Source organism: Scyliorhinus torazame, chromosome 5 (assembly GCF_047496885.1).
Source record: "Scyliorhinus torazame isolate Kashiwa2021f chromosome 5, sScyTor2.1, whole genome shotgun sequence".
Classification (NCBI taxonomy): Eukaryota; Metazoa; Chordata; class Chondrichthyes; order Carcharhiniformes; family Scyliorhinidae; genus Scyliorhinus; species Scyliorhinus torazame.
Genome location: NC_092711.1, coordinates 157,424,376 through 157,451,356, shown reverse-complemented (window position 1 = coordinate 157,451,356; position 26,981 = coordinate 157,424,376). Strand labels below are relative to the sequence as shown.

Here is a 26,981-nt window from a genome sequence, read left to right as displayed (position 1 = left end):
GGGCAAGAGGAGAGATAGGAGAAAATCTAAAGAAAGGTGGGAGGTCAAGGCTCAGGGAAGGATGACGTTTCGAGACAGTTTGAGCCGGTGGGTTAGTGGGAGGGAGGGAGGCAGCTGATCGATTGTCTCAGTCTCAGTGACAAAGAAGCACCACGAGCTCCTCACACCTGGAGGTGAAGATGGAGGAGACAGGAGAGGGACAGCACTTCAAACTTATGTTGGAGACATTAAAAAGACATGTCACACTATGTTTAATATAAAGCTGATTTATTTATCCTTTATCCAGAATATTAACCCCTAATTGAGCAGGAGTATATTAGCATCAGCAGAAACAGACCCAATGAACACAATTGCGTCCTGGATGTTATCCACTGCAGAATCCAATCACAGTAATTACATGTGAACTCGCTGATGTATTAACAGGCTGGACAAACAATCAATCCCTTCCCACACTGAGCAGGTGAACAGCCTCTCTCCAGCATCAGCACACTGGTGAGTTGAGGTGATCGCCTGAACCCAGTCCCGTATGAGAGCACCTGAACGGTCGCTTGTCAGTGTGAACACGTGGATGGGATATCAGTTCTCCCGAACCTCTACAGCACTCCCTGGAGGTGAGTGTTTAAACAGGTTATCAGTGTGACTGCGCTGGTGTTTCCGCAGTTTGGATAAATGAGTGAATCCTTCCCCACACTCGGAGCAGGTGAACGGTTTCTCCGCAGTGTGACTGCGTTGGTGTTTCCGCAGGTTGGATAAACGAGTGAATCTTTTTGCACACTCGGAGCAGGTGAACGGCTTCTCCCCAGTGTGAACCCGCTGGTGTGTCAGCAGGTTGGATGAATGAGTGAATCCCATCCCACAGTCAGAGCAGAGGAACGGCCTCTCCCCGCTGTGAACTCTCTGGTGGTTCAGCAGGTTGTATGAATGAGTGAATCGCTTTCCACATTCAGAGCAGATAAATGGCCTCTCCCCAGTGTGAATTCGCTGATGTGTCACCAGAGTGGATGACTGAGTGAATCCCTTCCCACACACGGGACAGTTGAACTGCCTCTCCCCAGTGTGATTGCGCCGATGAGCTTGCAGTTCAGATGGGTATCTGAATACCTTCCCACAATCTCCACATTTATATGGTCTCTCTCCAGTGTGAATGTGCTTGTGTTTCAACAGGCCAGAAAATCGCCTGTAGCCTTGTCCACACTCAGAGCACGTGTACGGTTTCTCCCCATTGTTAACGGTGCTTTTTCCTTCCATGTTAAAAATCTGATGATACTGACTTTACGATGAATTGGGCGACTCTGTCAGATCCTGATGTGAGTTCAAGTTTCCCGACTGCAAATCCTCCCCTTCGAACACCCTGTCAAATGGATTTAAAACAGAAAAAAAGGGAGTGAGAGAGAACCCACAAAAACAGAAAGGCAGGTTGTGAAATTGAGCTGAATGAATCTGGTCATTTGTGGGGCCGGCACTAGGAAAGGTGACCACGAAAACTGGTGGATTGTTATAAAAACACAACTGGTTCACTAATGTCCTCAGGGAAGGGAAGCTGCCACCTGGTCTGGGCCGAGACAAGACTCTGGGGGGGGGGGGGGGGGGGGGGGGGGGGGGAAGAGGGAGGGGGAAGACTTTTTTAAAATATAAATTTAGAGTACCCAATTCATTTTTTCCAATTAAGGGGCAATTTAGCGTGGCCAATCCACCTACCCTGCAGATTTTTGGGTGGTGGGGGCGAAACCCACACAAACACGGGGAGAACGTGCAAACTCCACATGGACGGTGACCCAGAGCCGGAATTGAGTCTGGGACCTCAGCGCCGTGAGGCAGCAATGCTAACCATTGTGCCACCGTGCTGCCCCAGGGAGGGGGAAGACTTGAGGGAGTGGATTTTATATATCTTAAACTCGACCAGAGCTTTCATGTTACATCCAAAACCCTTCACCTGGAGATTATGTGAATGCTATCATCTCCAAGTGTCCCTCCAAGTCAGAAAACTTCCCGAATTGTCTGACTCAGTACTGGATAAGCAGAAATGCCCTCCATTTAAACATTGGGAAGAGGAAAGCAATCAACTTCCGTTTCTGTTACAAACCCCACTCCCTAGTTATTCTCTCGATTGCAACTCTGAGGCTGAACCAGTCTGTTCATAATCTGGTTGTCAAATTTCATCCCAAATTGAGTTACTGACTACACAGCACTAACATTGTCTATTTCCACCTCAGTAACATTGTCCCGATTTGCTGCTGCCTCATCCCATCAGCTGCTGAAATTCATTCATTCCTTTGTCACCTCAAACCTTAACTACTCTAATGTTCCCCTTGCCAGCCTCTCAGATTCAACTCCACATAAGGTCACACCAAACTCTGCAGCTTGTGTGCGTATTCACACTAATACCTATTTATCCAGCACCTGGAGTGACAAACTCCAATGGAGAAACATAGAAAATAGATGCAGGAGGAAGCCATTCGGCCCTTAAAGCCTGCTCGACCCTTCATTATCATCATGGCTGATCATCAAGTTCAATACCCTGATCCCACCTTCCCTCCCACCCCCCCCCCCCCACCCCCCCACCCACCCCCCCACCCATATCCCTTCCGCCCCAAGAGCTCTATCTCATTCTTTTCTCAAAATTTCACAACGTTTTGGCCTCAACTATTTTCTGTAGTAGCGAATTCCACAGATTCACCACTGCATGGGTGAAGAAATTTCTCATCTCAGTCCTAAAAGGTTTACCCCTTATCCTCAAATTATAAACCCTAGTTCGGTCTCCCCCACCATCGGGAACATTCTGAATCTATCCTGTCTAATCCTGTTAGAATTTTCTAAGTTTCTATGAGATCCCCTCTCACTCTTCTAAACTCCAATTAATATAATCCTAACTGACTTATTCTCTACTCATATGAAAATCCCGCCATCCCAGGAATCGGCCTGGTAAACCTCCGCTGCTCTCCCTCCATAGCAAGAACATCCTTCCTCAGATAAGGATACCAAAACTGCACACAATACTCCAAGTGTGGGCTCACCAATGCTGTATACAATTGCAGTAAAACATCTCTATTCCTACACTCGAATCCTCTCGCTATGAAGACCAACATACCATTTGCCTTCTTTACTGCTTGAATGCCTGCCACTGCCTTGCGAGGTGGGGTAGATGGTGGGAGGTCTTAATGACGAAACCGTTGACAGGGGGAAATGGGAAAAATCTCTTGAGACTGGACTGTGGAAGGATTGTGGAAACTGGAGCCATGTGCGTTTTAGGGGTGCCAAGTGGATACCATTTACATGGTGGAGGAGGCCAAAGAGTTGTCCAAAAACAAAAATATACTCTTGTAACATTCCAGATATAAATATTTGACTTACACTCTGCCTATTCTACCTGCCAACAGTGTGCAAACAGCTCCATCGGACCTCATGCCGTTCCCAGACACTCCATGCTGGTACCCAACATATAAACACTAAACCTCTGTCTAGCTCCACTCCCCTGAAGCCTACCTCCCTAACCCTAACTACCTTTGCACAGTCAGAAGTCCCTCTCATCAAACTTCCTCACCACTCACTCAGAAGCCCTTCAAACCCCCTCCCCTTCTCACTCAGAGGTTCCTCTCTTCAGAAGTGCTCCCCCGCTCACTCCAACTGCTCCTGCGCGCTCACAATCTACTTTCCCCAATCTTTGTTCCCCATTCCCTGTGGCTATTATTTAGATCCAAAACATTAACTGTTTCTCTCCACAGATGATGCCAGCCCTGCTGAGTTTATCCAGCATTTTATGTTTTTATTTCACATTAGGGCAGCATAGTAGCACAAGTGGATAGCACTGTGGCTTCACAGCGCCAGGGTCCCAGGTTCAATTCCCTGCTGGTTCACTGTGCGGAGTCTGCACGTTCTCCCCGTATCTGCATGGGTTTCCTCCGACCGTCCAAAGACGTTCAGGTTAGGTGGATTGGCAATGATAAGTTGCCCTTAGTGACTAAAAAAGGTTAGGAGGGGTCATTGGGGTACGGGGACAGGGTGGAAGTGAGGGTTTAAGTGGGTCAGTGCAGACTCGATGGGCCGAATGGCCTCCTTCTGCACTGTATGTTCTATGTCCTATTACCAACATCTGCAGTATTTTGCTTTAATTTGAACCTTCTGGGCAACCAATCCGGGAAGCCAAAGGCCAACCAATAAAGGCAGTGAAAGGCCAATCTGGGCAGTGGAATGTTCTCCAGCTGTCTCTTTCCAGCCGTTTCGTTTTGAGCGTTGTCATCATCCGGGTCGCTGGCCCCCTGAAGCCCCGCCCACTCTACCCGCAAATCCGCGCGTGCGCATTGCTGCCCACCGAAACAAGATGGCGTGCGCTAACTCGGGCCTGTTCCCGGGAACAAATCCCTGGCGTAGAAAGTACGGGATCTGCAGGTTTCTTCCGGGTCTTGCAGCCTGAGCGAGTATTTTATAAAGCCTCTGCTCCCTCCCCACCCGGACTCCGTCTCCATTCCTCCCTCTGCCACACCGACTCTCACCTACCGAAAAATCTATCTACTGCATCCGCAGGGTTCCGAGCAAAGTGACACTGCGCATGCTGTCGATAAAGCCTCGCACTGCGCCTGCGCATAGGGCTCCAGTGGGCTGAATAGGGCACATTCACATACGCCGGGGATGCTGGGTAATAACAGCACCATTGAAACCCCAAAACGGGAGTAGAAAATGTTACCTAATTGAAATAATTCTGCTATCTTCTATTTACCAATGTGGTTTAAATGGCTGCTCTCCTAAGAGAGAACATTGAGCTTTTAAAGGTTTCCCTCGGCTCCCCTTCACCGTAAAGTAATGAGTCTCGCTGCATTCAATATCAGAATAACTGGTTCCTCTCCTTATTCCTTGAAACTGAATATTTTTTCAAAGCACCTCCCAAAGTCACCACCTCCACTACCTGGAAGGACAAGATGTGGAGATGCCGGTGTTGGACTGGGGTGAGCACAGTAAGAAGTCTCACAACACCAGGCTAAACACGTTTGTTTCAAATCACTAGCTTTTGGAGCACTGCTCCTTCCTCAGGTAGAAGGACAAGGGCGGGAAACACATTGGACTTGCAATTTAACTCCAAGCCACACACCAAGTTCCTTCCCTGTCGCTGGGTCAAAATCCTGGCACTCCCATCCTAACAGTCTGAGCTTGTACCTTCACCACATACACTGCAGTGGTTCAAGAAGGTAGCTTGACAGCATCTTCTCAAGGGCAATTAGGGATTGACAATTTAAAAAACTGGCCTGGCCAGAGATTCCCACACCCTGTGACAAAATAAAAATAATTCACTGCATTATAGAATGAGGCAGCATAGATGGAAGTTACTTGGCTATCATGTCTGTGCCAGGTCTATGGAAGATCTATCCAATTAATTCCACAACCTAGCTGTCACTGTCAAAACAATATATCTCGCTGTAGCAATGAAAATTATGGAAACGGTTTTTCAATTGGATACTTCTCAGACACACTCACCCCTGTGTATTAAGCAGAAATCAAGGGTTCACTGGTTAGTTGTTTTTTTAAATTTAAGAGTACCCGATTATTTTTGTCCAATTAAGGGGCAATTTAGCATGGCCAATCCACCTAACCTTCACATCTTTGGGTTGTGGGGATGAAACCCACGCAGACACGGGGAGAATGTGCAAACTCCACACAGGCAGTGACCCGGGGTCAGAATTGGTCCTGGGTCTTCAGCGCCGTGAGGCAGCAGTGCTAACCACTGTACCACCATGCCGCCTGTCTAGTTACTTAAGCATACAAAGTACTTGGTCGAGTTTAATTCAATAATTCTTCAAACTACACATACCATAGTGATATAATGAAGGGCCAAGTAAAGGGAGTGACAGAATAGATTAATTATGGAGTTACAAAGCACATACCATTCAAGTAGGGGCAGCATAAAGACAAGTGGTAGTTGTAGGGAATTCTATAATTACGGGATAGAAAGCATCCTTTGAAAGCAGGATTGAGAGCCCCACATGGTATGTTGCCTGACCGGTGCTAGGGTGAGGGACATCAATAACCAGCTTGAAGACTTCCGGGTGCGGTGATGACCAGCTAAGTCGCACGTTTCGGCAGCTCCCGGTGGAACGGACTTTTGGGCTCTTAATAAGAGCCCCAACGGCAATTTTAACGGCTAAAAGTACTGTGCGGTAAACCAGAAGGGAATCCCCCCTGGATATGGATGGGGAAAGGAAAGTGGCCGGATTGCGGTGGATCCTCGAGAGCAGCGGCAAGGAAGGCAAGCAAAAACCAAGATGGCGTCGGAAGGTGGCAGTTTAATATGGGGCCCTGAACAACACGAGTTTTTGAAACGCTGCGTGGAAGAGCTTAAAAAGGAGATGAAGAAGGAGCTGTTGGCCCCGATATTACAGGCGATTGAAGGGCTAAAAGATGCAAAAGACCCAGGCGCGGGACCTTCGGGTCGTGAAGGCAAAGGCTGCCGAGAACGAGGACGATATACAGGGCCTGGTGGTGAAGACGGAGATGCACGAGGCACACCATAAACGATGTGAGGAAAGGCTGGAGGTGCTGGAGAATAATGCGAGGAGGAAGAATTTAAGGATTCTTGGTCTTCCTGAAGGTGCAGAAGGGGCGGACGTCCGGGCATATGTGAGCACGATGCTGCACTCGTTAATGGGAGCGGAGGCCCCGGCGGGTCCGTTGGAGGTGGAGGGAGCATACCGAGTGATGGTGCGAGGACCGAGAGCAGGAGAAATTCCCAGAGCCATAGTGGTGAGATTCCTCCGTTTCAAGGACAGAGAGATGGTCCTCAGATGGGCAAAGAAAACTCGGAGCAGTAGGTGGGAGAACGTGGTGATCCGCGTATATCAAGACTGGAGTGCGGAGGTGGCGAGAAGGAGGGCGAGCTTTAATCGGGCCAAGGCGGTGCTTCATAAAAAGAAGATTAAATTTGGAATGCTGCAGCCGGCAAGACTGTGGGTCACATATCAAGGGAAGCACCACTACTTTGAAACGGCGGATGAGGCGTGGACATTTATTGTTGAAGAGAAATTGGAATAAGCGGGTTATTAAAAAAGAACGTTTGAGACAAAGTGGTGGGGCGAATATGGGGGGCGTAGAGGGGGGAAAAAGGGGGGAGAGATGATTTTTATGTTGTTAATCCTGCGACCCGGTAACTTTTCTCTCTTCCACAGGTTGTGGGGGAGGGAGGAAGGGAGGTGGAGGAGCTGGGGCGTAGGCCATTGGGGGCGGGGCCAAAAGGGAAGCGCGGGCTTTGTTCCCGCGCTATGATAATTATGGCGGGAATAGGGAAGCAGGAAGGAGGGGGCATCGCACGGTGCGAGCCGAGGTCGGCCAGAGTTTGCTGACTTCTGGGAGCAACATGGGGGGTGTAACTACGCTAGTGGGGGATGTAGCCGGGGGGGGGGGGGGGGGGTGGGAGGGGGGATTTACTGGGTTGCTGCTGCTGGGGAGGAGGAGCTGATATGGGGTGGGGTGGGCGGGGCGGGAGGGCACCGCCTAGGGGGGGGACACAGCTGCGTGGGAACCAGGTGAGGAGCTGGATAAAAGGGGATGGCTAATCGACAAGGGGGTGGGGGGGTAAAGAGCCCCCCAACCCGGCTGATCACGTGGAATGTGAGAGGGCTGAACGGGCCGATAAAGAGGGCACGGGTACTCGCACACCTTAAGAAACTTAAGGCAGATGTGGTTATGTTACAGGAGACGCATTTGAAACTGATAGGCCAGGTTAGACTACGCAAAGGATGGGTGGGGCAGGTGTTTCATTCGGTGCTAGATGCGAAAAACAGGGGGGTGGCTATACTAGTGGGGAAGCGGGTAATGTTTGAGGCAAAGACCATAGTGGCGGATAGTGGGGGCAGATACGTGATGGTGAGTGGCAAATTACAGGGGGAGGCGGTGGTCTTGGTGAACGTATATGCCCCGAACTGGGATGATGCCAACTTTATGAGGCGTATGTTAGGACGTATCCCGGAACTAGAGGTGGGGAAGTTGGTAATGGGTGGAGATTTTAACACGGTGCTGGAACCAGGGCTGGACAGATCGAGGTCCAGGACTGGAAGGAGGCCGGCAGCAGCCAAGGTGCTTAAAGACCTTATGGAGCAGATGGGAGGAGTAGACCCATGGAGATTTAGCAGACCTAGGAGTTTTCGTTTTTCTCCTATGTCCACAAAGTTTATTCGCGAATAGACTTTTTTGTTTTGGGAAGGGCGTTGATCCCGAAGGTGAGGGGGGACGGAGTATACGGCGATAGCTATTTCGGATCACACTCCACACTGGGTGGACTTGGAGGTAGGGGAGGAAAAAGAACGGCGTCCACCCTGGAGAATGGACATGGGACTAATGGCGGATGAGGGGGTGTGTCTAAGGGTGAGAGGGTGTATTGAAAAGTACTTGGAACTCAATGATAATGGGGAGGTCCAGGTGGGAGTGGTCTGGGAGGCGCTGAAGGCAGTGGTTAGAGGGGAGCTGATATCAATCAGGGCACATGAAGGAAAGCAGGAGAGTAGGGAACGGGAGCGGTTGCTGCAAGAACTTCTGAGGGTGGACAGGCAATATGCGGAGGCGCCGGAGGAGGGACTGTACAGGGAAAGGCAAAGACTACACGTAGAATTTGATTTGCTGACAACGGGTACTGCAGAGGCACAGTGGAGGAAGGCACAGGGTGTACATTACGAATATGGGGAGAAGGCGAGCAGGTTGCTGGCCCACCAATTGAGGAAAAGGGGAGCAGCGAGGGAAATAGGGGGAGTGAGGGATGAGGAGGGAGAGATGGAGCGGGGAGCGGAGAGAGTGAATGGAGTGTTCAAGGCAGTCTATGAAAGATTATATGAAGCTCAGCCCCCGGATGGGAAGGAGAGAATGATGTGTTTTCTGGACTAGCTGGAATTTCCTAAGGTGGAGGAGCAGGAGAGGGTGGGACTGGGAGCACAGATCGAAATGGAGGAAGTAGTGAAAGGAATTAGGAGCAGGAAGGCGGGGAAGGCCCCAGGACCGGATGGATTCCCAGTTGAATTTTACAGGAAATATGTGGACTTGCTCGCCCCGCTACTGATGAGAACTTTTAATGAGGCGAGGGAAAGGGGACAGCTGCCCCCGACTATGTCAGAGGCAACAATATCGCTTCTCCTAAAGAAGGAAAAAGACCCGCTGCAATGCGGGTCCTATAGGCCTATTTTCCTCCTGAACGTAGACGCTAAGATTCTGGCCAAGGTAATGGCAATGAGGATAGAGGATTGTGTCCTGGGGGTGGTCCATGAGGACCAAACTGGGTTTGTGAAGGGGAGACAGCTGAATACAAATATACGGAGGCTGCTAGGGGTAATGATGATGCCCCCACCAGAGGGGGAAGCGGAGATAGTGGTGGCGATGGATGCCGAGAAAGCATTTGATAGAGTGGAGTGGGATTATTTGTGGGAGGTGTTGAGGAGATTTGGCTTTGGAGATGAGTATATTAGATGGATACAGCTGCTGTATAGGGCCCCGATGGCGAGCGTGGTCACGAATGACGGGGGTCTGCGTATTTTCGGCTCCATAGAGGGACGAGGCAGGGATGTCCTCTGTCCCCATTATTGTTTGCACTGGCGATAGAGCCCCTGGCAATAGCATTGAGGGGTTCCAGGAAGTGGAGGGGAGTACTCAGGGGAGGAGAAGAACACCGGGTATCTCTGTATGCGGACGATTTGTTGTTGTATGTGGCGGACCCGGCGGAGGGGATGCCAGAGATAATGTGGATACTTGGGGAGTTTGGAGAATTTTCAGGATATAAACTGAACATGGGGAAAAGTGAGTTGTTTGTGGTGCATCCAGGGGAGCAGAGCAGAGAAATAGAGGACTTACCGCTGAGAAAGGTAACAAGGGACTTTCGCTACTTGGGGATCCAGATAGCCAAGAATTGGGGTACATTGCATAGGTTAAATTTAACGCGGTTGGTGGAACAGATGGAGGAGGACTTCAAGAGATGGGACATGGTATCCCTGTCACTGGCAGGGAGGGTGCAGGCGGTTAAAATGGTGGTCCTCCCGAGATTCCTCTTTGTGTTTCAGTGCCTCCCGGTGGTGATCACGAAGGCTTTTTTCAAAAGGATTGAGAAGAGTATCATGAGTTTTGTGTGGGCCGGGAAGACCCCGAGAGTGAGGAAGGGATTTTTGCAGCGTAGTAGGGATAGGGGGGGGGGGCTGGCACTACCGAGCCTAAGTGAGTACTACTGGGCCGCCAATATCTCAATGGTATGTAAGTGGATGGGAGAAGAGGAGGGAGCGGCGTGGAAGAGATTGGAGAGGGCGTCCTGCAGGGGGACCAGCCTACAAGCTATGGTGACGGCGCTGTTGCCGTTCTCACTGAAGAAATACACCAGAAGCCCGGTGGTGGTGGCTACTCTGAAAATTTGGGGGCAGTGGAGACGGCATAGGGGAAAGACGGGAGCCTCGGTGTGGTCCCCGACTATTCGGAAGGACAGACAGGAAGGTAAGGTGTAGCTCTGATATGTAAGGATGGAATCAGGGTGGCAGTGAGAGATGATATAGAGAAGAAGGTTGAATCCATTTGGATAGAAATTAGAAAATAATAATCTTTATTATTGTCACAAGTAGGCTTACATTAACACCGCAACAAAGTTACTGTGAAAATTCCCTAGTCGCCGCACACTGGCGCCTGTTCGGGTACACAGAGGGAGAATTCAGAATGTCCAATTCACCCAACAGCACGTCTTTTGGAACTTGTGGGAGGAAACAGGAGCATCCGGAGGAAACTTATGCAGACCACAGAGAGAACGTGCAGACTCCGCACAGACAGTGACCCAAGCGGGAATTGAACCTGGGACGCTGGTGCTGTGAAGCAATAGTGCTAACCACTGTGCCACCATGCCGCCCATAGTAAGGAGTAAGGCGAATAGTAAGGAGAAACGTTCACTGATAGGCGTAGTCTATAGGCCACCAAATAATAACATCACAGTGGGATGGGCAATAAACAAAGAAATAACCAATGCATGTAAAAATGGGACGACAATTATCATGGGGGATTTTAATCTACATGTCGATTGGTCAAACCAGTCGTCCGGGGCAGCCTTGAGGAGGAGTTCACCGAATGTATCCGCGATAATTTTCTCGAACAGTATGTAATGGAACCTACGAGAGAGCAAGGTATCCTAGATCTGGTCCTGTGTAATGAGACAGGATTGATTAATGATCTCATAGTTAGGGATCCTCTCGGAAGGAGTGATCATAGTATGGTTGAATTTAAAATACAGATGGAGTATGAGAAGGTAAAGTCAAAAATCAGTGTTTTATGCTTAAACAAAGGAAACTACAATGTGATGAGGGAGGAGTTGGCTAAGGTAGACTGGGAGCAAAGACTTTGTGGTGGGACAATTGAGGAACAGTGGAGGACTTTCAAAGAGATTTTTCACAGTGCTCAGAAAAAATATATACCAGTGAAACGGAAGGGCTGTAGGAAAAAGGAAAATCAGCCATGGATATTTAAGGAAATAAAGGAGGGTATCAAATTGAAAGAAAAGGCATACAAAGTGGTAAAGATTAGTGGGAAACTAGCGGACTGGGAAATCTTTAACGGTCAACAGAAATCCATGAAAAAAGCTATAAAGAAAAGTAAGATAGATTAGGAGAGTAAACCAGCTCAGAATATAAAAACAGACAGCAACGTTTCTCCAAATATAGAAAACAAAAAGAGTAGCTAAGGTAAGCATTGGTCTTTTAGAGGATGAGAAGGGGGATTTAACAATGGGAAATGAGGAAATGGCTGAGGCATTGAACATGTATTTTGTGTCAGTTTCCAGGCATAATCTCATTGAATAGCAGAGCTGGCTCGAGGGGCCAGGTGTCCTACTCCTGCTCCTAGTTCTTATAGGTGGGCCTTATATCCAGGTAGACATGCTGATTAGATATCATTTAGACTCCAAACTTCATTCTATCTTGAAATTAAATATACAATTAAAGTAAAGCCATTTTAAAATTCTTTTTTTTTTTAAACATAAATTTAGAGTACCCAATTTTTTTTTTCAAAGTAAGGGGCAATGTAGCATGTTCAATCCACCTACCCTGCACATCTTTGGGCTGTGGGGGTGAAACCCACGCAAACACGGGGAGAATGTGCAAACTCCACACGGACAGTGGCCCAGAGCCAGGATGGAACCTGGTACCTCGGCGCCGTGAGGCAGCAGGGCTAACCACTGCGCCACCGTGCTGCCCACCATTTTCAAATTCTAATATTCTCAACACTTTCCTGGGACATTGGAAACCAAAAGTCGAACCACTTTCAGCAGAGCAGCCTTTCCGCTTGTCGACACAGTCTTCCCAGTCAAATAACCTGAGGCTCCCTTTAATCATGAACCAATCAGGCCACTTCAGGTTTGATAGCAGCAAAATTCAGAGAAGGTCACGTGACTCCCCTTTAATTCCTCCATTTTAATCAAAATTAAAAACAGTTGTACAATATAACAATCTTAGAACACATCACATTTGTCAGTCAAATACATATTATTTATACTGGGGTGTTTATTATGAGATTTAGGCACTGGAGGCAAAGGGTGGGGGTTTCAAAGAGTAACCTTCCCTTCCTAACTCTGTATGTCTATAGTGTCAGCCGTGGCTCAGTGGGTCGCTCTCTGACTTTGGCGTCAGAAGGTTGTGGGTTCAAATCCCAGTCCGGGGACCCGAGGAGAAAAATCAAAACCAATTGTCTGAGTGCCATCACCGAGGGAGTGCTGCACTGTCAGATGGTCTTATGAATGCGTTGTCAAGCAGAGAATCCATCTGCTCTCTCAAGGGGATGTTAAATAAATCACGGAGCCAACATTTTTGACTTGTCGCCAACTATCAGAATGAACAAGTTGCAGTCCTAGATGTGATTAACAGCAGCAGGAACAGCAGAATCCAACCCCTGTCATCACTTGTGAACTCGCTGGTGTGACAGCAGGTGGGATAACTGAGTGAAGCCCTTCCCACATTCAGAGCAGGTGAATGGTCTCTCCCCAGTGTGAACTCGCTGGTGCCTCAGCAAGTGGGATGAATCAAGGAATTGCTTCCCACATTCAAAGCAACTAAAAGGCTTCTCCCCAGTGTGGATTCGCTGGTGTGTTCGCAGGTCAGATACCTGAGTGAAACTCTTCCCACACTCAGAGCAGGTGAATGGCCTTTCCCCAGTGTGAAATCGCTGGTGTGTGAGCAGGTTAGATGAATCAGTGAATCCCTTCCCACACTGAGAACAGATGAACGGTCTCTCTCCAGTGTGAAGTCGATGGTGTCTCAGCAGGCTGGATGACTGAGTGAATCCCTTCCCACACTCTGAACAGGCGAATGGCCTCTCCCCCGTGTGAACTCGCTGGTGTTTCCGGAGGGTGAATGAAACACTGAATCCTTGCCCACACTGAGAGCAGGTGAATGGCCTCTCCCCAGTGTGAACTCGCTGATGTGTCTGCAGATTGGAAGATGTACTGAATCCTTTCCCACAGGTGGAGCAGGTGAACGGCCTCTCCCCAGTATGAACACGTTGATGTGTTTCCAGGTTAGATAGGGATTTAAATCCCTTCCCACATCTGGAGCAGGCGAACGGCCTCTCATCAGTGTGACTGTGTCGATGAATTTCCAGCACAGATGGGGATCTGAATCCCTTCCCGCAATCCCCACATTTCCACTGTTTCGCCATGTTCGGGTGCCCTGATGTCTCACCAGGTTAGACAATCAGTTGAAGTCTCAAACAAAACATGGGTACGGTCTCTCTCAACTGTGAATGGTGCGGTGATTTTTCACGCTGTGTAACTGGTTAAAGCTCTTTCCACAGTCAGTGCACTGGAACACTCTCACTTGGGTTCCTGTGACTCAGTGCTTTTCCAAACACACAAATCTTTTGAGACAGGCAGAACTGACAAATATTCTTCCTTCTAGGTTCAAATATTCCGTTCCCGATTAATTGAGTGACACTGTCAGGAGATGATATTTGTGTTTGGAAATTCTCGTCTAATATCCTGTAAAAGGAGTTTTCAAAATTAATTCACTGTCAGTACAGGATAGAAATTTAGAACAGACAATTCTAGTTTCTGCTGAAGATTCTTTCCTCTCTCATAAATCACCATCCCACACACACTCCCTCCATTCTCACTCTCCTGTATCTAATATTCACCCTTCCAGTTCTCTTGAAGGTGCTGATTCAGGCTGATTGACAGATCCCTGCTTCCTATCCTGGACACAGAGACCCGAAAATCTTTGCGCAGGCTAGCCAGACAGATATATGTCTATATTACTGGACTAAAATGATTAATGTATAGAATTGTTTCAGCTGGTTGAGATACAGGGATTGTCATTGATCACGACTTTGAAGTTGTTGCCTATGAGGATAGTCAAGCAAAGACGATCAATAATTTCCCAATTAAATTGGATGGTCGATACAAGGTTGCAGAATGGGGCCCACTCGAGACTGACAGAATTGCTTGACAGAGTTGGCATCGACTCGAGGTGTGCAATGGACTTCTTCAATTACTCTATAACTGGAAATATATAACGCAGCTACAGTACTATATTACAAGACGAAATAATAAATATATTTTATTACACAACCATAAATATCTCATTTGTACAATATAACACTGGACATATCTCCGTCCAATATTGATTTACTGTCCCCTAGGTAAGGTTCTGGGTTTAAGGAGATAGGGCGGGGGGGTAGGTTTAGGTAGGGTGCTCTTCATTGGGTCCGTGCACACTCGATGGGCCAAATGGCCTCCTTCTGCACTGTAGGAATTCAATGGTTCTGTTCTATTCTATCTCCTGGGGAAATCAGCCCTTTCATTGAACATTAGCAAAGAGATCATCCTTTTAGCCCAACAAATAAATGTGTCAAGCTGAGGGAGCAAAGGATGTCAATGTCTTTAAGAGAGAGAGAGAGACCTGGGCCAAGCTTTGCAGAGTCTGCACCCTCCCTGGATTCACTTCCTTTCCCTTCAGTTGCTGCAAGTCACCAATTAAAGGTCAGAATGAGAAAATAAACGGAAAGGGGGAGAAAGGAAAGTGTTTTACTCACAGATGTTGGAGACAGGAGGATGTTTCAGTTTCTGTGACACATTCGCATTCACACAACGTCCACGCTGATTGGCTGGAGGACCAGAGTCCTTCTGGACCTCCAACTTTTCCCACTGGTCAAGACCTCAGCAGAAAGATCAGGGGTGGGCTAATACCTGCACATGCGCAGCTTCATCCCTCCCTTGGACATGCGCATCACTGCTTCTGGGCTGGGACACGAGTGCGCAAGCGCTGTTGTCGAATTGTTTGGATCATGCACATTGGGCCTGTTCGTCCCGGACATATCGAAGGACAGCGGCGAGGTGGGTGGGAGACTTTGGAAACAGTTCCGCAAAAGCAATTTAATAATTGGCAACTTCCTGGTTCGCAGCTGCGGGGCTTCTCCCACCCGGTACCAGGCCCAGGTTAACAATCGCCATCTTTATTCAGCGAACGGAGGATGGCGGCTGGGAATAAACAATGGCGAAACGTCTCGCCCCTCATTCACTCTGATTGGCTGGAGGACCAGCCGCCTGATTTAGTCCTCCAGGCCCACCCCTCCGTCCTATTGGTCCAGATGGGGGAAGGGAACAAACAACCAGGTTTCAGACTAAAACTTCCTCCTCTGTGCAACATCTTTTCTCCCCCTTTCCTTTTCTCTTAGTCTGGGAGGACATTGGTGACTTGCACAACTGAAGGGAAAGGAAGTGACTCCAGGGATGGTGCAGACTCTGGAAAGGTTGGCCCAGGTCTCTCTCTCTCTTAAAGACATTGACATCCTTTGCAGTGTTCCATAGTTACTAGAATAATCTGTTCTGAATTTCTATCTTGCAATGATAGAGATGGTTTTGGTAAACTCCTTTTACAGGATATTAGAGGGGGAGAATTTACAGACAAAATGTCAAGATGTGACAGAGTCACTTAATTGGTCACTGTGCAGAGTCTGCACGTTCTCCCTGTGGCTGCGCATCTTTCCTTCGGATGCTCCGGTTTCATCCCACAAGTCCCGAAAAATGTGCTGTTAGGTGAATTGGACATTCTGAATTCTCCTTCTGTGTACCGAAACAGATGCCGGAGTGAGGCGATTCGGGGATTTTCTCAGCAACTTCATTGCAGTGTTAATGTAAGCCTCCTTGTGACAATTATCAAGATTATTATTAGATTATTATTCTTGGGAGCTGAATATCATCGGCCTTGACGCACAAGGAAGAAAAGTTTGTCCTCTTCAAATGGCTTGAAACATGGTGTTAATGGAAAAACATGAGATAATGAAAAATGAAATGAAATGAAAATCACTTATTGTCACAAGTAGGCTTCAATGAAGTTACTGTGAAAAGCCCCTAGTCGCCACATTCCGGCGCCTGTTCGGGGAGGCTGTTACGGGAATTCAACCGTGCTGCTGGCCTGCCTTGGTCTGCTTTCAAAGCCAGAGATTTAGCCTAGTGTGCTAAACAGCTCCTGCTACATACTCCTGAGTGAGTGTTCCAGTGCATTTACTGTGGAAAATGCTGGAGAGACATGAAGACACCCAGATCATAGAAAAACCATGGAAGTGTGGGGACTGTAAAAAGTCCCTATCAGTGCTGGAAAAACACTGGGGAGGCCGTTCAGCTGCTCTGGCTGTGGAAAGGGATTCACTCGGGTATCTATTCTGCTGATTCGCCAGCAAATTCACAGCGGGGTGAGGCCGTTTACCTTCTCTGACTGGGAAGGGATTCACTCAGTCATCCCACCTGCTGATACACCAGCGAGTTCACACAGGGGAGAGGCCATTCACTTGTTCCGTGTGCGGAAAAGGATTCAGTGATTCTTCCAATCTGCATGCACATCAGCGAGTTCACACCAGAGAGAGACCTTTCACCTGCTCTCACCTATGGGAAGGGATTCACTAAGTCATCCCATCTGCTGAGACACCATTGAGTTCACATTGATGACAAGGGTTGGATTCTGCTGATATTGCTGCTGTTAATCACATCCAGGACTGAACCTTTTTCATTCTGACACTTGGTGAAGTGGGAGGGTCAGAGGATTTCTTTCTTCTGGACTGGCCCGTCTCACGACTTTGCTTCCTGTGGGCTGATGCTCTTTGAGCCTGGGAGAGTACATTTCCATGGAAAAGATCTACAAATGGTGAAGAAGTACATTTATTTTATCCTGGATACTAAATAGTGTTTCTCTACCACTACAAGTAGATCTAAAATAAATACATTTGTCTCGGTTCCATTGAGTCTACAGCACAGGGCCAGGCCAGTCGGCTCAATTGGTCTCTGTCAGTATTTATGCTCCACATGAGCCTCCACCTACCCCTCATCAGCACATCCTTCTATTCCTTTCTCCCTCATGTATGTGTCTAGCTTCTCCTTCAATATATTCATGCTGTTCACCTCAACCACTCGCTGTGGTAGTGAGTTCCACATTCTCACCACTCGCTGGGTAAAGAGGTTTCTCATGAAATCCCTATTGGATTATTGAAACGCTTCATCATTTTAAACACTTCCATCAGGTCACCCTTCAGTCTTTTTTTTTAGAGAGAAAAGCAGCCCCAGCCTTTCCTGGGGGTGAAATGCTCTCTGTTCTGGTATTATTCTTGTGAATCTTTGTTGCACCTTCTCTTTGACTGATAAAGAAGGTAAAAGAACATGGGATCCAGAGTAACTTGGCAAGTTGGATCAAAAGAATTGGCTTAGTGATAGGAGACATAGGGTGGTGGTAGAAGGCTGTTTGTATGACTGAAGGCTGGTGGCAAGTGTACCACAGGGCTTAATACTGAGTCCCTTATTGTTTGTGATTATATATAAACAAAATAGAAGAAAATGTGGGGCAGATTTGGCCAGGTGCTTCACAATGAAGAAGGAGGTCTTAGGTTACCGGAGGAGATCAACGGATTGGTCAGATGGGCAGATCAATGGCAGATGGAATTTAACCGTGAAAAGTGCATGATGATGCACTTTGGAAGGAGTAACATAACAAGGGAGCATTCAATGAATAGCAGGACACTAGGAAGTTCAGTGGGATCTTGGGGCGCTTGTTCACAGATCCCTGAAGACACTGGGCAGGTTAATAGTGTAGTTAAGATGGCACACGGGACACTGGCCTGTATAGAATTCCTACAGTGCAGAAGGAGGCCATTTGGTCTGCACCAACCCTCTGAAAGAGACCCTACCTAGGCCCATTCCTCATCCCTGCTCATCCTCAGACACTAAGGAGCAATTTTTTTTATCATGGCCAGTCCACCTAACCTGCACATCTTTGGACTGTGGGAGGTACCCCATGCAGACATGGGGAGAAAGTGCAAACTCCACACAGACAGTCACCTGAGGCTGGAATTGAACCTGTGAGGTAGCCGTGCTAATGCCTGTGTCACCATGCTGCCCTGCAGTTGTAGCATAGATTATAAGAGCAAGGAGGTTATGTTGGAGCTGTATAGGACTTTGGTTAGGACACAGTTGGAGTACAGTGTGCAGTTCTGCTCACCCCAGTATAAGAACAATGTGTTTGCACTAGTGAGGGTGCAGAGGAGATTTACCAGGATGTGGCCTGGGATAGAGTATTTTAGCTATGAAGGGAGGCTTGATAAGCTCAGGTTGTTTTCTATGGAGCAGCGAAGGCTGAGAGGGAACTTGATTGTGGTGTATACGATTATGAGGGACATGGACAGTGTGGATAGAAAGCAGTTGTTCCCTTTAGTTGAAGGGTCAATAACAAGAGGGCAAAATTTTAAGGTGAAAGACATGAGGTTTCAAACGGGTTTGAGAAAAACAGTTTTCACCCAGAGGGTGGTAGGAATCTGGAATGTGTCACGTGAGAGTGCCTTTAAGAAATGGGTGTTTATAAATGGGTGTGTACATAAATATCTGCAGTGAGAGTACCTTTAAGAAATGGGTGTTTTACTGCAGTGATGTCAGAGAGTGAGTGGAGCTGGGCTGTCTGTCAGCTTTTTACTTTCGCTTTAGGCTTTTTGCGGCAGGGTGGGTTTTTGGTTTGATTTTAGTTTTGGAGAAGCTGCAATCACAGCAGGATGTGTGTGAATCTCTGCAAGCTTATGAATGTCCATTTGCTGATTTCAACATGGTAACTGTTCCAGATTCGGAATCCTACTCAACATCCGCTTCATGAACCCAGCATCGTCCCAGTTCGGAGCATACACATTCACTAGCACCACCCGGGCCACCCGCAACCTGCCACTCACCATAACATATCGACCCCCTTTATCCGCCACAATACCCGCCGCCTCAAATGCCACCCGCTTGCTCACCAAGATTGCGACCCCGCTGTTCTTCGCATCCAGCCCGGAGTGGAAAACCTGCCCCACCCATCCTTTCCTCAGCCTGGTTTGATCCGCGATCTTCAGGTGCGTTTCTTGTAGCATGGCTACGTCTGCCTTTAGCCCCTTTAAGTGCGAAAATACACGGGCCCTCTTGACCGGCCCATTCAGGCCTCTCATGTTCCACGTGATCAGCCTGGTCGGGGGGCTACCTCCCCCCCCCCCCCCTCCCCGCCCCCGTGCCGCCACCCCGCCGACTAGCCATCTCCTTTTTTAGGCCAGCCATGCGCCTCCTGCACACTCCAGCCGCCCAGGCAGAGGCTCCCCGCCCCGACTCTCCCCTTTAACATCTATTCCCCCTCAGTCAGCACAGCAACATCCCAGCCCCCCCCCCCCCCATTGCACTCCTGTCAGCTGACTCATGCTGACCCTGGCCGCTCCCGCCTCCACCTCCAATCCCCCTGTGAGTTCCCCTTACCAATCTCCAACCCCCACCCCCCCACGTAAGTGGGGTAGAGAGAGTCCCCCCCTACACCCCGTGTGAACAGAGAAAGAAAAACAAAACAAAGTACCATACACCCAAACCCCCAGCTTCAGGTGCCACCCCCACCATTTCGCGGGTAAACCGCGCTCCCTGTCTGGGCCGACCCCACCTCCTGTGACGCAGCTCTTCCCAACTGCGACCTCGCCCAAAGCCTTGAGGGCCCAGGGCAAAGGGGCCACAAAAACACAAGAAAACACTGGGAAAACCCCAACATAAGACCGCCTCCTCCTCCCCCTCCCCCCCCCCCCCCCCACCAACAACCCCCACAACATACTGCAGTCCATTAACTCGAGTCCAGCTTCTCATTCTTGATGAAAGTCCACGCCTCATCCGGCGTGTCGAAATAGTGCTGTCAGTCCTGATATGAAACCCACAGCCTCGCCGGTTGTAGCAGCCCGGACTTCACCCTCTTTCCGTGGAGGACCGCCTTGGCCCGGTTGAATCCCACACGCTTCTTGGCCAGTTCTGCACTCCAGTCCTGATAGATACGGATCTCGGTGTTCTCCCACTTGCTGCTTCGCTCCTTCTTCGCCCAGCGCAGGACACACTCCTTGTCGGTGAAGCGGTGGAACCTTACCACCATAGCCCTCGGCAGCTCGTTCGCTCTCGGCCTCCTTGCCAGGACTCTGTGCGCCCCATCCAGCTCCAGGGGCCGCGGGAAAGCCCCCGCGCCCATCAGCGTACCCAGCATCGTGGTCACATACGCCCCAGCATCCAGACCCCTCCACGCCTTCAGGGAGACCCAGAATCCGCAGGTTCTGCCTCCTCGACCTATTCTCCAGGTCCTCCAGCTTCTCCTGCCATTATTTGTGCAGCGCCTCGTGCGCCTCCACTCTAACCGCCAGGCCCAGAATCTCGTCGTCATTATCAGAGGCCGTCTGCTGCACCTCCTTGATCGCTGTCCCCTGCATCTTCTGTGTCTCCACCAACCTTTCAATCAACGCCTTCATGGGGGCCAGCATCTCCGCCTTTAAATCTGCAAAGCAGTTTCTTAAAAACTCCTGCTGCTCCCGTGACCACTGGGCCCATGCTGCCTGATCCCCGCCAGCCGCCATCTTGCTTTTTCGCGCCCGTTCTCTCTTTTCCAAAGCCGCTTTTTTAACCGCCCCACTCCTGGTCCACTCCATACAGTGCTGGGGGACCCTCACTGTTTCCTTCCCACACCGGGAATTGTCGTCAAAGTGCCGTTGGAGCTCCTTAAAAGGGCCCAAAAGTCTGTGATCGGTGGGAGCTGCCGACCGTGCGACCTAACTAGGCATAGCTGCAACCGGAAGTCAATAGTTAGAGAGTAACTAAGATGCACATGAGAGGGGGTTCTTCCCTGGGGTGCAGGACGGTGTGAGCATTGTTCAGGGGGCCAGCGAATCACTCACATATGTTCTGGTCCTGCCCCAAGACAATTGGGTTCTGGATCTAATTTTTTGAGACCATGTTGGAGATTGTTGAGATGGAGCTGGAGCCGAGTCCACTAGAGGCGATCTTTGGGGTGTCAGACTCCCCAGAACTCCTTGAGGGAGAGGGCTGACGTGTTGGCCATTTCCTTGTTCATAGCTCAGAGGCGAGTCCTGCTTGGGTGGAGGTCGGTGATACCGCCCAGGGCCTCGGCGTGGTTGGGAGACCTGGCAGAAGTCTCATGGCTTCAGGTTGAACATGGGCAAGGAAACCTCCTGCTGATTACCACGTACCAGCTACCATCAGCTGATGAATCAGTACTCCTCCATGTTGAACACCACATGGAGGAAGCACTGAGGGTGGCATCGGCCCAGAATAATAATAATAATCGCTTATTGTCACAAGTAGGCTTCAATGAAGTTCCTGTGAAAAGCCCCTAGTCGCCACATTCCGGCATCTGTTCGGGGAGGCTGGAACAGGAATTGAACCTGCGCTGCTGCCTTGTTCTGCATTACAAGCCAGCTGTTTAGCCCACTGTGCTAAACCAGCCCCTGTGCTAAACCAGAATATGCTCTGGGTGGGGTACTTCAATGTCCATCACCAAGAGTGGCTTGGTAATACCACCACAGACCGAGCTGGCTGGGCCCCAAGGGTCATAGCTGCTAGACTGGGACTGCAGCAGGTGGTGAGGGAACCAACAAGTGGGAAAAACATACTTGACCTCATCCTCACCAATCTGCCTGCTGCAGATGCATCTGTCCGTGGCAGTATCGGTAGAAGTGACCACCACACAGTCCTTGTGGAGACCAAGTCCCGTCTTCACATTGAGGATATACTCTCCATTGTGTTGTGTGGCACTACCACTGTGCTAAATGGAATGGACTTTAAACAGATCTAGTAACTCAAGACTGGGCATCCAGGAGGTGTTGTGGGCCATCACCAGCAGCAGAATTACATTCAACCACAATCTGCAACCTCATGGCCCGGCTTAGCCCCCACTCTACGGTGATGATCCTTGTGTAGTCCTCCTAGATGACTAAAAGTCATAGTGTTGACAAAGAACATCAGGCTATGTATTTGAAACAAAACTAGTTTACTTTACACTACTTCAAATGGTTCCCACACTTTACTAAGTGTACACACTTTACAACAGCTAATAAAACAACAGTATTAAATCTATGCACAGAAATCTATATCTTTCTAATACAGCTAACACACTACCTCGACCTTTCACTAACCTTCTCAACCTTCTCCCAGAATTCCTGGCGATACCGCCTTTTATATGACTTCTCTGGTGCCATCTAGTGTTGAGATACATGAACATTATCTTGTTAACCCTTTACACTCCTTGCATATCATTACAACATTAACCCAGGATTTTAACCCTTACTGCACCAAATACCTATAATACAATATATCTGAAATACACTCATCACTGGGCTCATTGTCCCAAGTGTCGAATTGATTTATAGAAATCCTGTGGTGTTCTCACTGGGACAGGCACCTATTAATATGGTTTGAAAAAATAAGCTACTTGTTTATGTTTTTGCAGTGGCTTCAAAAGCTTGCAACACAGTTAATGAAATGGGCACAAACTGACACATAGCCTTAAACTAATACAGCAATTACAGTCATTTCAGATTAAAATTTATCATCCGTATGTATAAATTCAGTGCATAAAGATGATCAGGGTGTAAATGTTGAGAGAGCGAATTACAGCATGACACATTCAATGAATACATGTTTGTAAGTAATAGGAGTTAAAATAACTAAAGAACTATGAAAACTGACTGGAGAACTTAAACTCTTTTAAGTTCACAAACCAAAGGTGGTTATATACTGTGACAGAAAGTGACTGCTTCTTTCCAGAAACTACAAGTTAAAGGTTAAACTAATTTAAGTCACACGGTTGAAGGTTTGAAAACTCAGTTGTTTTCTTCACACAACAGTGCCTCGAACTGAAGTGTAACTTAATTTTCAATGGCTGGGGAGCTAACGGTTCCAGACCTTAGCTCATCCAACCTTTATGGGATTTGCAGCAGTTGCTCTGTAATTAGACCGTTAAAGTGTAACTTTGTCCTGGTCTCAAGCCATGTGATGTATTTCACTTGTCCACTTTGGCAAGAAGAATAGAAAATCAATATTCTTGTGATCTTATGAGACGAAGTCCCATCTTCACACGGAGGATACCCTCCATTGTCCTGTGTGACACTTTCACTGTGCTAAATGGGGTACATTCAGATCACATCTCGATAAAAACAGGGTACCCATGAGGTGCTGTGGGCCATCAGCAGCTTAATATTCAATCACAACCTAACCTTATAGGCCGGCATATCCCTCACTCTACACTGGGAACACACGAAGCAAGTGTGGAATACAAGGGAAGTAGAAAGAAACTTAAGCAAGGAGTCTGGAGGGCTAAAAGGGGTCATGAAAAGTCATTGGCCAGCAGGATTAAGGAAAATCTCAAGGCTTTTTAATTTTAATAATCTTCATTGTCACAAGGAGGCTTACATTAACACTGCAATGAAGTTACTGTGAAAAGCCCCCAGTCGCCACATTCCGCGCCTGTTCGGGTACACAGAGAGAGAATTCAGAATGTCCAAATTACCTAACAGCACATCTTTAGGGACTTGTGGGAGGAAACCGGAGCACCCGGAGGAAACCCACGTAGTTATAGGGAGAGCATGCAGACTCTGCACAGACGGTCATCCAAGCCGGGAATCGAACCTGGGACCCTGGTGCTGTGAAGCCATAGTGCTAACACTATGCTACCATGCTCCCCATATATTATACATATATAAAGAGCAAAGGGGTAGCCAGGGAGAAGGTTGACCCACTTAAGGACAGGGGAGGAAATCTATGCGTGGCGTACTTTGCTTCAGTATTCACCAAAGTGAAGGACTTGGTGGGTGATGAGTCTGGGGAATGGTGTGTAAATAGTTTGGGTCATATTAAGTTCAAAAAGGAGGTACTGGGGTCTTGAAAAACATGATGGTAGACAAGTCCCTAGGATCTGATGGGATCGATCCCAGAATACTGTGAGAGGAAGGGAGGAAATTGCTGGGGCCTTGAGATAAATCTTTGTATCCTCACTGGCTAGAGGGGAGGTCCCAATGGATTGCAGAATAGCTAATGTTGTTCCTTTGTTTAAGAAGGGTAGCAAGTATAATCCAAGTAATTACAGGCCGGTTTGCAATACGTCAGTGATAGGGAAATTATTGGAGAGGATTCATTGGGATACAATTTATTCCCACTTGGAAATAAGTGGACGTATTGGTGGGAGGCATCATGGTTTTGTGAAGAGGAGGTCGTGTCTCACGAACTTGATCGAGTTTTTCGAGGAAGACAAAGATGATTGATGAGGGGAGGGCAGTGGATGTTGTCTACATGGGCTTCAGTAAGGCCTTTGACAAGGAACCTCATGGCAGATTGGGACAGAAGGTGAAGTCGCACGGGACCAGAGGTGAGCTGACAAGATGGATACAGAAATGGCTCCATCATAGAAGGCAGAGGGCAGTAGTGGAAGGGTGCATTTCTGAATGGAAGGCTGTGACTAGTGGCGTTCCTCAGGGATCAGTGCTGGGACCTTTGCTGTTTGTAATTGTATAAATGATTTGGAGGAAAACGTAACTGGTTTGATTCGTAAGTTTGCGGATGACAAAAGGTTGGTGGAATTGCAGATAGCGATGAGGACCGTCAGAGGATACAGCAGGATATAGATCAGTTGTAGACTTGGGCGGAGAGATGGCAGATGGAGTTTATTCCGTACAAATGTGAGGGAATGCATTTTGGAAGGTCTAATACAGGTGGGAAATATACAGTAAATGGCAGAACTCTTAAGACTGTTGATAGGCAGAGGGATCTGGGTGTACACGTACACAGGTCACTGAAAGTGGCAATGCAGGCGGAGAAGGAAGTCAAGAAAGCATACAGCATGCTTGCCTTCATCGACCGGGGCACTGAGTTTAAAAATTGTGAAGTCATGTTGCAGCTTTATAGAACCTTAGTTAAGCCGCACTTGGAATATAATGATCAATTCTACCAGAAGGATGTGGAGGCTTTGGAGAGGGTACAGAAAAGATTTACCAGGATGTTGTCTGGTATGGAGGGCATTAGCTATGAGGAGAGGTTGGAGAAACTTAGTTTGTTCTCACTGGAACGACGGAGGTTAAGGGGCGACCTGATAGAAGTCTCCAAGATTATAAGGGGCATGGACAGAGCGGATGGAAGTTTTTTCCTAGGGTGCAAGGGTCAATTAGGCGGTGGCATAAGTTTAAGGTGCGGGGTGCAAGGTTTAAAGGAGATGGACGAAGCAAGCATTTTGAACAGAGGGTGGTGGGAGCCTGGAACTCACTGCCGGGGGAGGTAGTGGAAGCAGATACGATAGTGACATCTTAAAAAATACATGAATAGGATGGGAAGAGGGATATGGTCCCCGGAAGCATTAGGGTTTTTAGTTCAGACGGACAGCATGGTCAGTGCAGGCTTGGAGGGCCGAAGGGCCTGTTCCTGTGCTGTAAGGAAGGAGCAGCGCTCCGAAAGTTAGTGACATCGAAACAAACCTGTTGGATTTTAACCTGGTGTTGTAAGACTTCTTACTGTAATTTACTTTGTTCTTATAAGACTGGAGGAGCCGGGGATGTTCCTCATGTTTAAATCTCTCAGCAAAAGGCAGTGAAGCCCACACATGAACTGAGGAGTCCACAGTTTTGAGGTCTTAAAGGACAGGTTTTTTCCAAAAATATTTTAATTACAACAAGCTGCAGTCCCTCTCCCCACCTCACTCCGTTCACTAGCTGAAACTTGACAGCTAGCAAAGGTAACCCCCACCCACAGTGTATGCTCAAAGAACAAAAACAAATGACGCCTTCCAACCCATACCGGCTACGGATGAGCAACCAAAACCCAACACCCTGACAACACTTAAAACTCCCCCAGGGGATCATATATTCACCATTCTGTTGCCCTGACACCCCCCCCCCCCCACCCCCCCCCAACCATAGCCACCTCAATCCCAAACATACAACAGATACAAACTACAGCCCCTCTCAAACCAACCCCTCCTAACCATCCCCATTAAAGTCCCAATCAAATCAATTTAATCAAGTCCCAGTCCAGGGACCTGAGGACAAAAAGCACATCCAATACTCGTGTCAGCACTGAGGGAGTGCTGCACTGTCAGAGCTTCTTTCAAATAAGATGTTCAACTGAAGCCGTGTCTGCCCCTCTCAGGTCCTGTAAAAGTTCCCACAGCCACTATTGTGAAGAGTTGGGGAATTATCCCCGGTGTCCTGACAAATATTTATCCCTCAATCAACATCACCAAAATCAGATCATCTGCTCATTGTCACATTGCGGTGTGTGGGATCTTGCTTTGTGGAAATTTGCTGCTGCGTTTGCTAAAACAGTGACGACACTTCAGAAACACTTTGGCACATGCTGTGGTTGTGAAAGGCGCGACAGGTCAATGTTTTAAATTGAAAATTGATGTTATCTGATCCTTAATAGATTTCAGCCATCCCCAACTGACCATTTAATAAATTTGCTTTGGTTCGGACAAGAATTTTAACCAATGAAAGAAAAAGCAGAATTCTCTGGATATTAAATTTAAAAAGTTTATTAAAAGAAAATGTTTTACTGAACAACTTGAAGACACGTTTACAACTTTATGCAGGTGATCAGTCTGCAGAAGCGTAACCCTCCCTGGCTCCTTCTTTGACAGTAATTTCCTTGGAACTCGGCCTCGAGAGTCTTCAGTACTTGGCCAGCAAGGAAGACCTTCGGAATGTCG

The 26,981-nt window shown here is 48.2% G+C and overlaps 1 protein-coding gene across 1 annotated transcript; it reads right to left on the bottom strand.

Moving 5' to 3' along the window:
• Positions 1 to 250: 250 nt before the first annotated feature.
• LOC140417997 (uncharacterized) lies at positions 251 to 15,571 on the bottom strand. Its single transcript, XM_072501427.1, has 4 exons — positions 15,010 to 15,571; positions 12,892 to 13,957; positions 12,688 to 12,806; positions 251 to 1,270 (listed from the first exon to the last, which is right to left on the bottom strand). Exons 2-4 carry the CDS (start codon positions 13,636 to 13,638, stop codon positions 577 to 579), a joined length of 1,560 nt encoding a protein of 519 aa, XP_072357528.1. The 5' UTR covers positions 13,639 to 13,957; positions 15,010 to 15,571; the 3' UTR covers positions 251 to 576.
• Positions 15,572 to 26,981: the final 11,410 nt, after the last annotated feature.

What these genes read in the sequence shown, in the direction of transcription:
- LOC140417997 (XM_072501427.1), bottom strand. Translation starts at nt 13,638, where the DNA reads ATGGCGAAACAGTGGAAATGTGGGGATTGCGGGAAGGGATTCAGATCC. An exon ending in ACCTGCTGTCACACCAGCGA is followed by an intron (nt 12,807 to 12,891) that starts GTTCACAAGTGA and finishes TCATTCTGATAG; the next exon opens with TTGGCGACAAGTCAAAAATG. An exon ending in GACAGTGCAGCACTCCCTCG is followed by an intron (nt 1,271 to 12,687) that starts GTGATGGCACTC and finishes TTCATCGTAAAG; the next exon opens with TCAGTATCATCAGATTTTTA.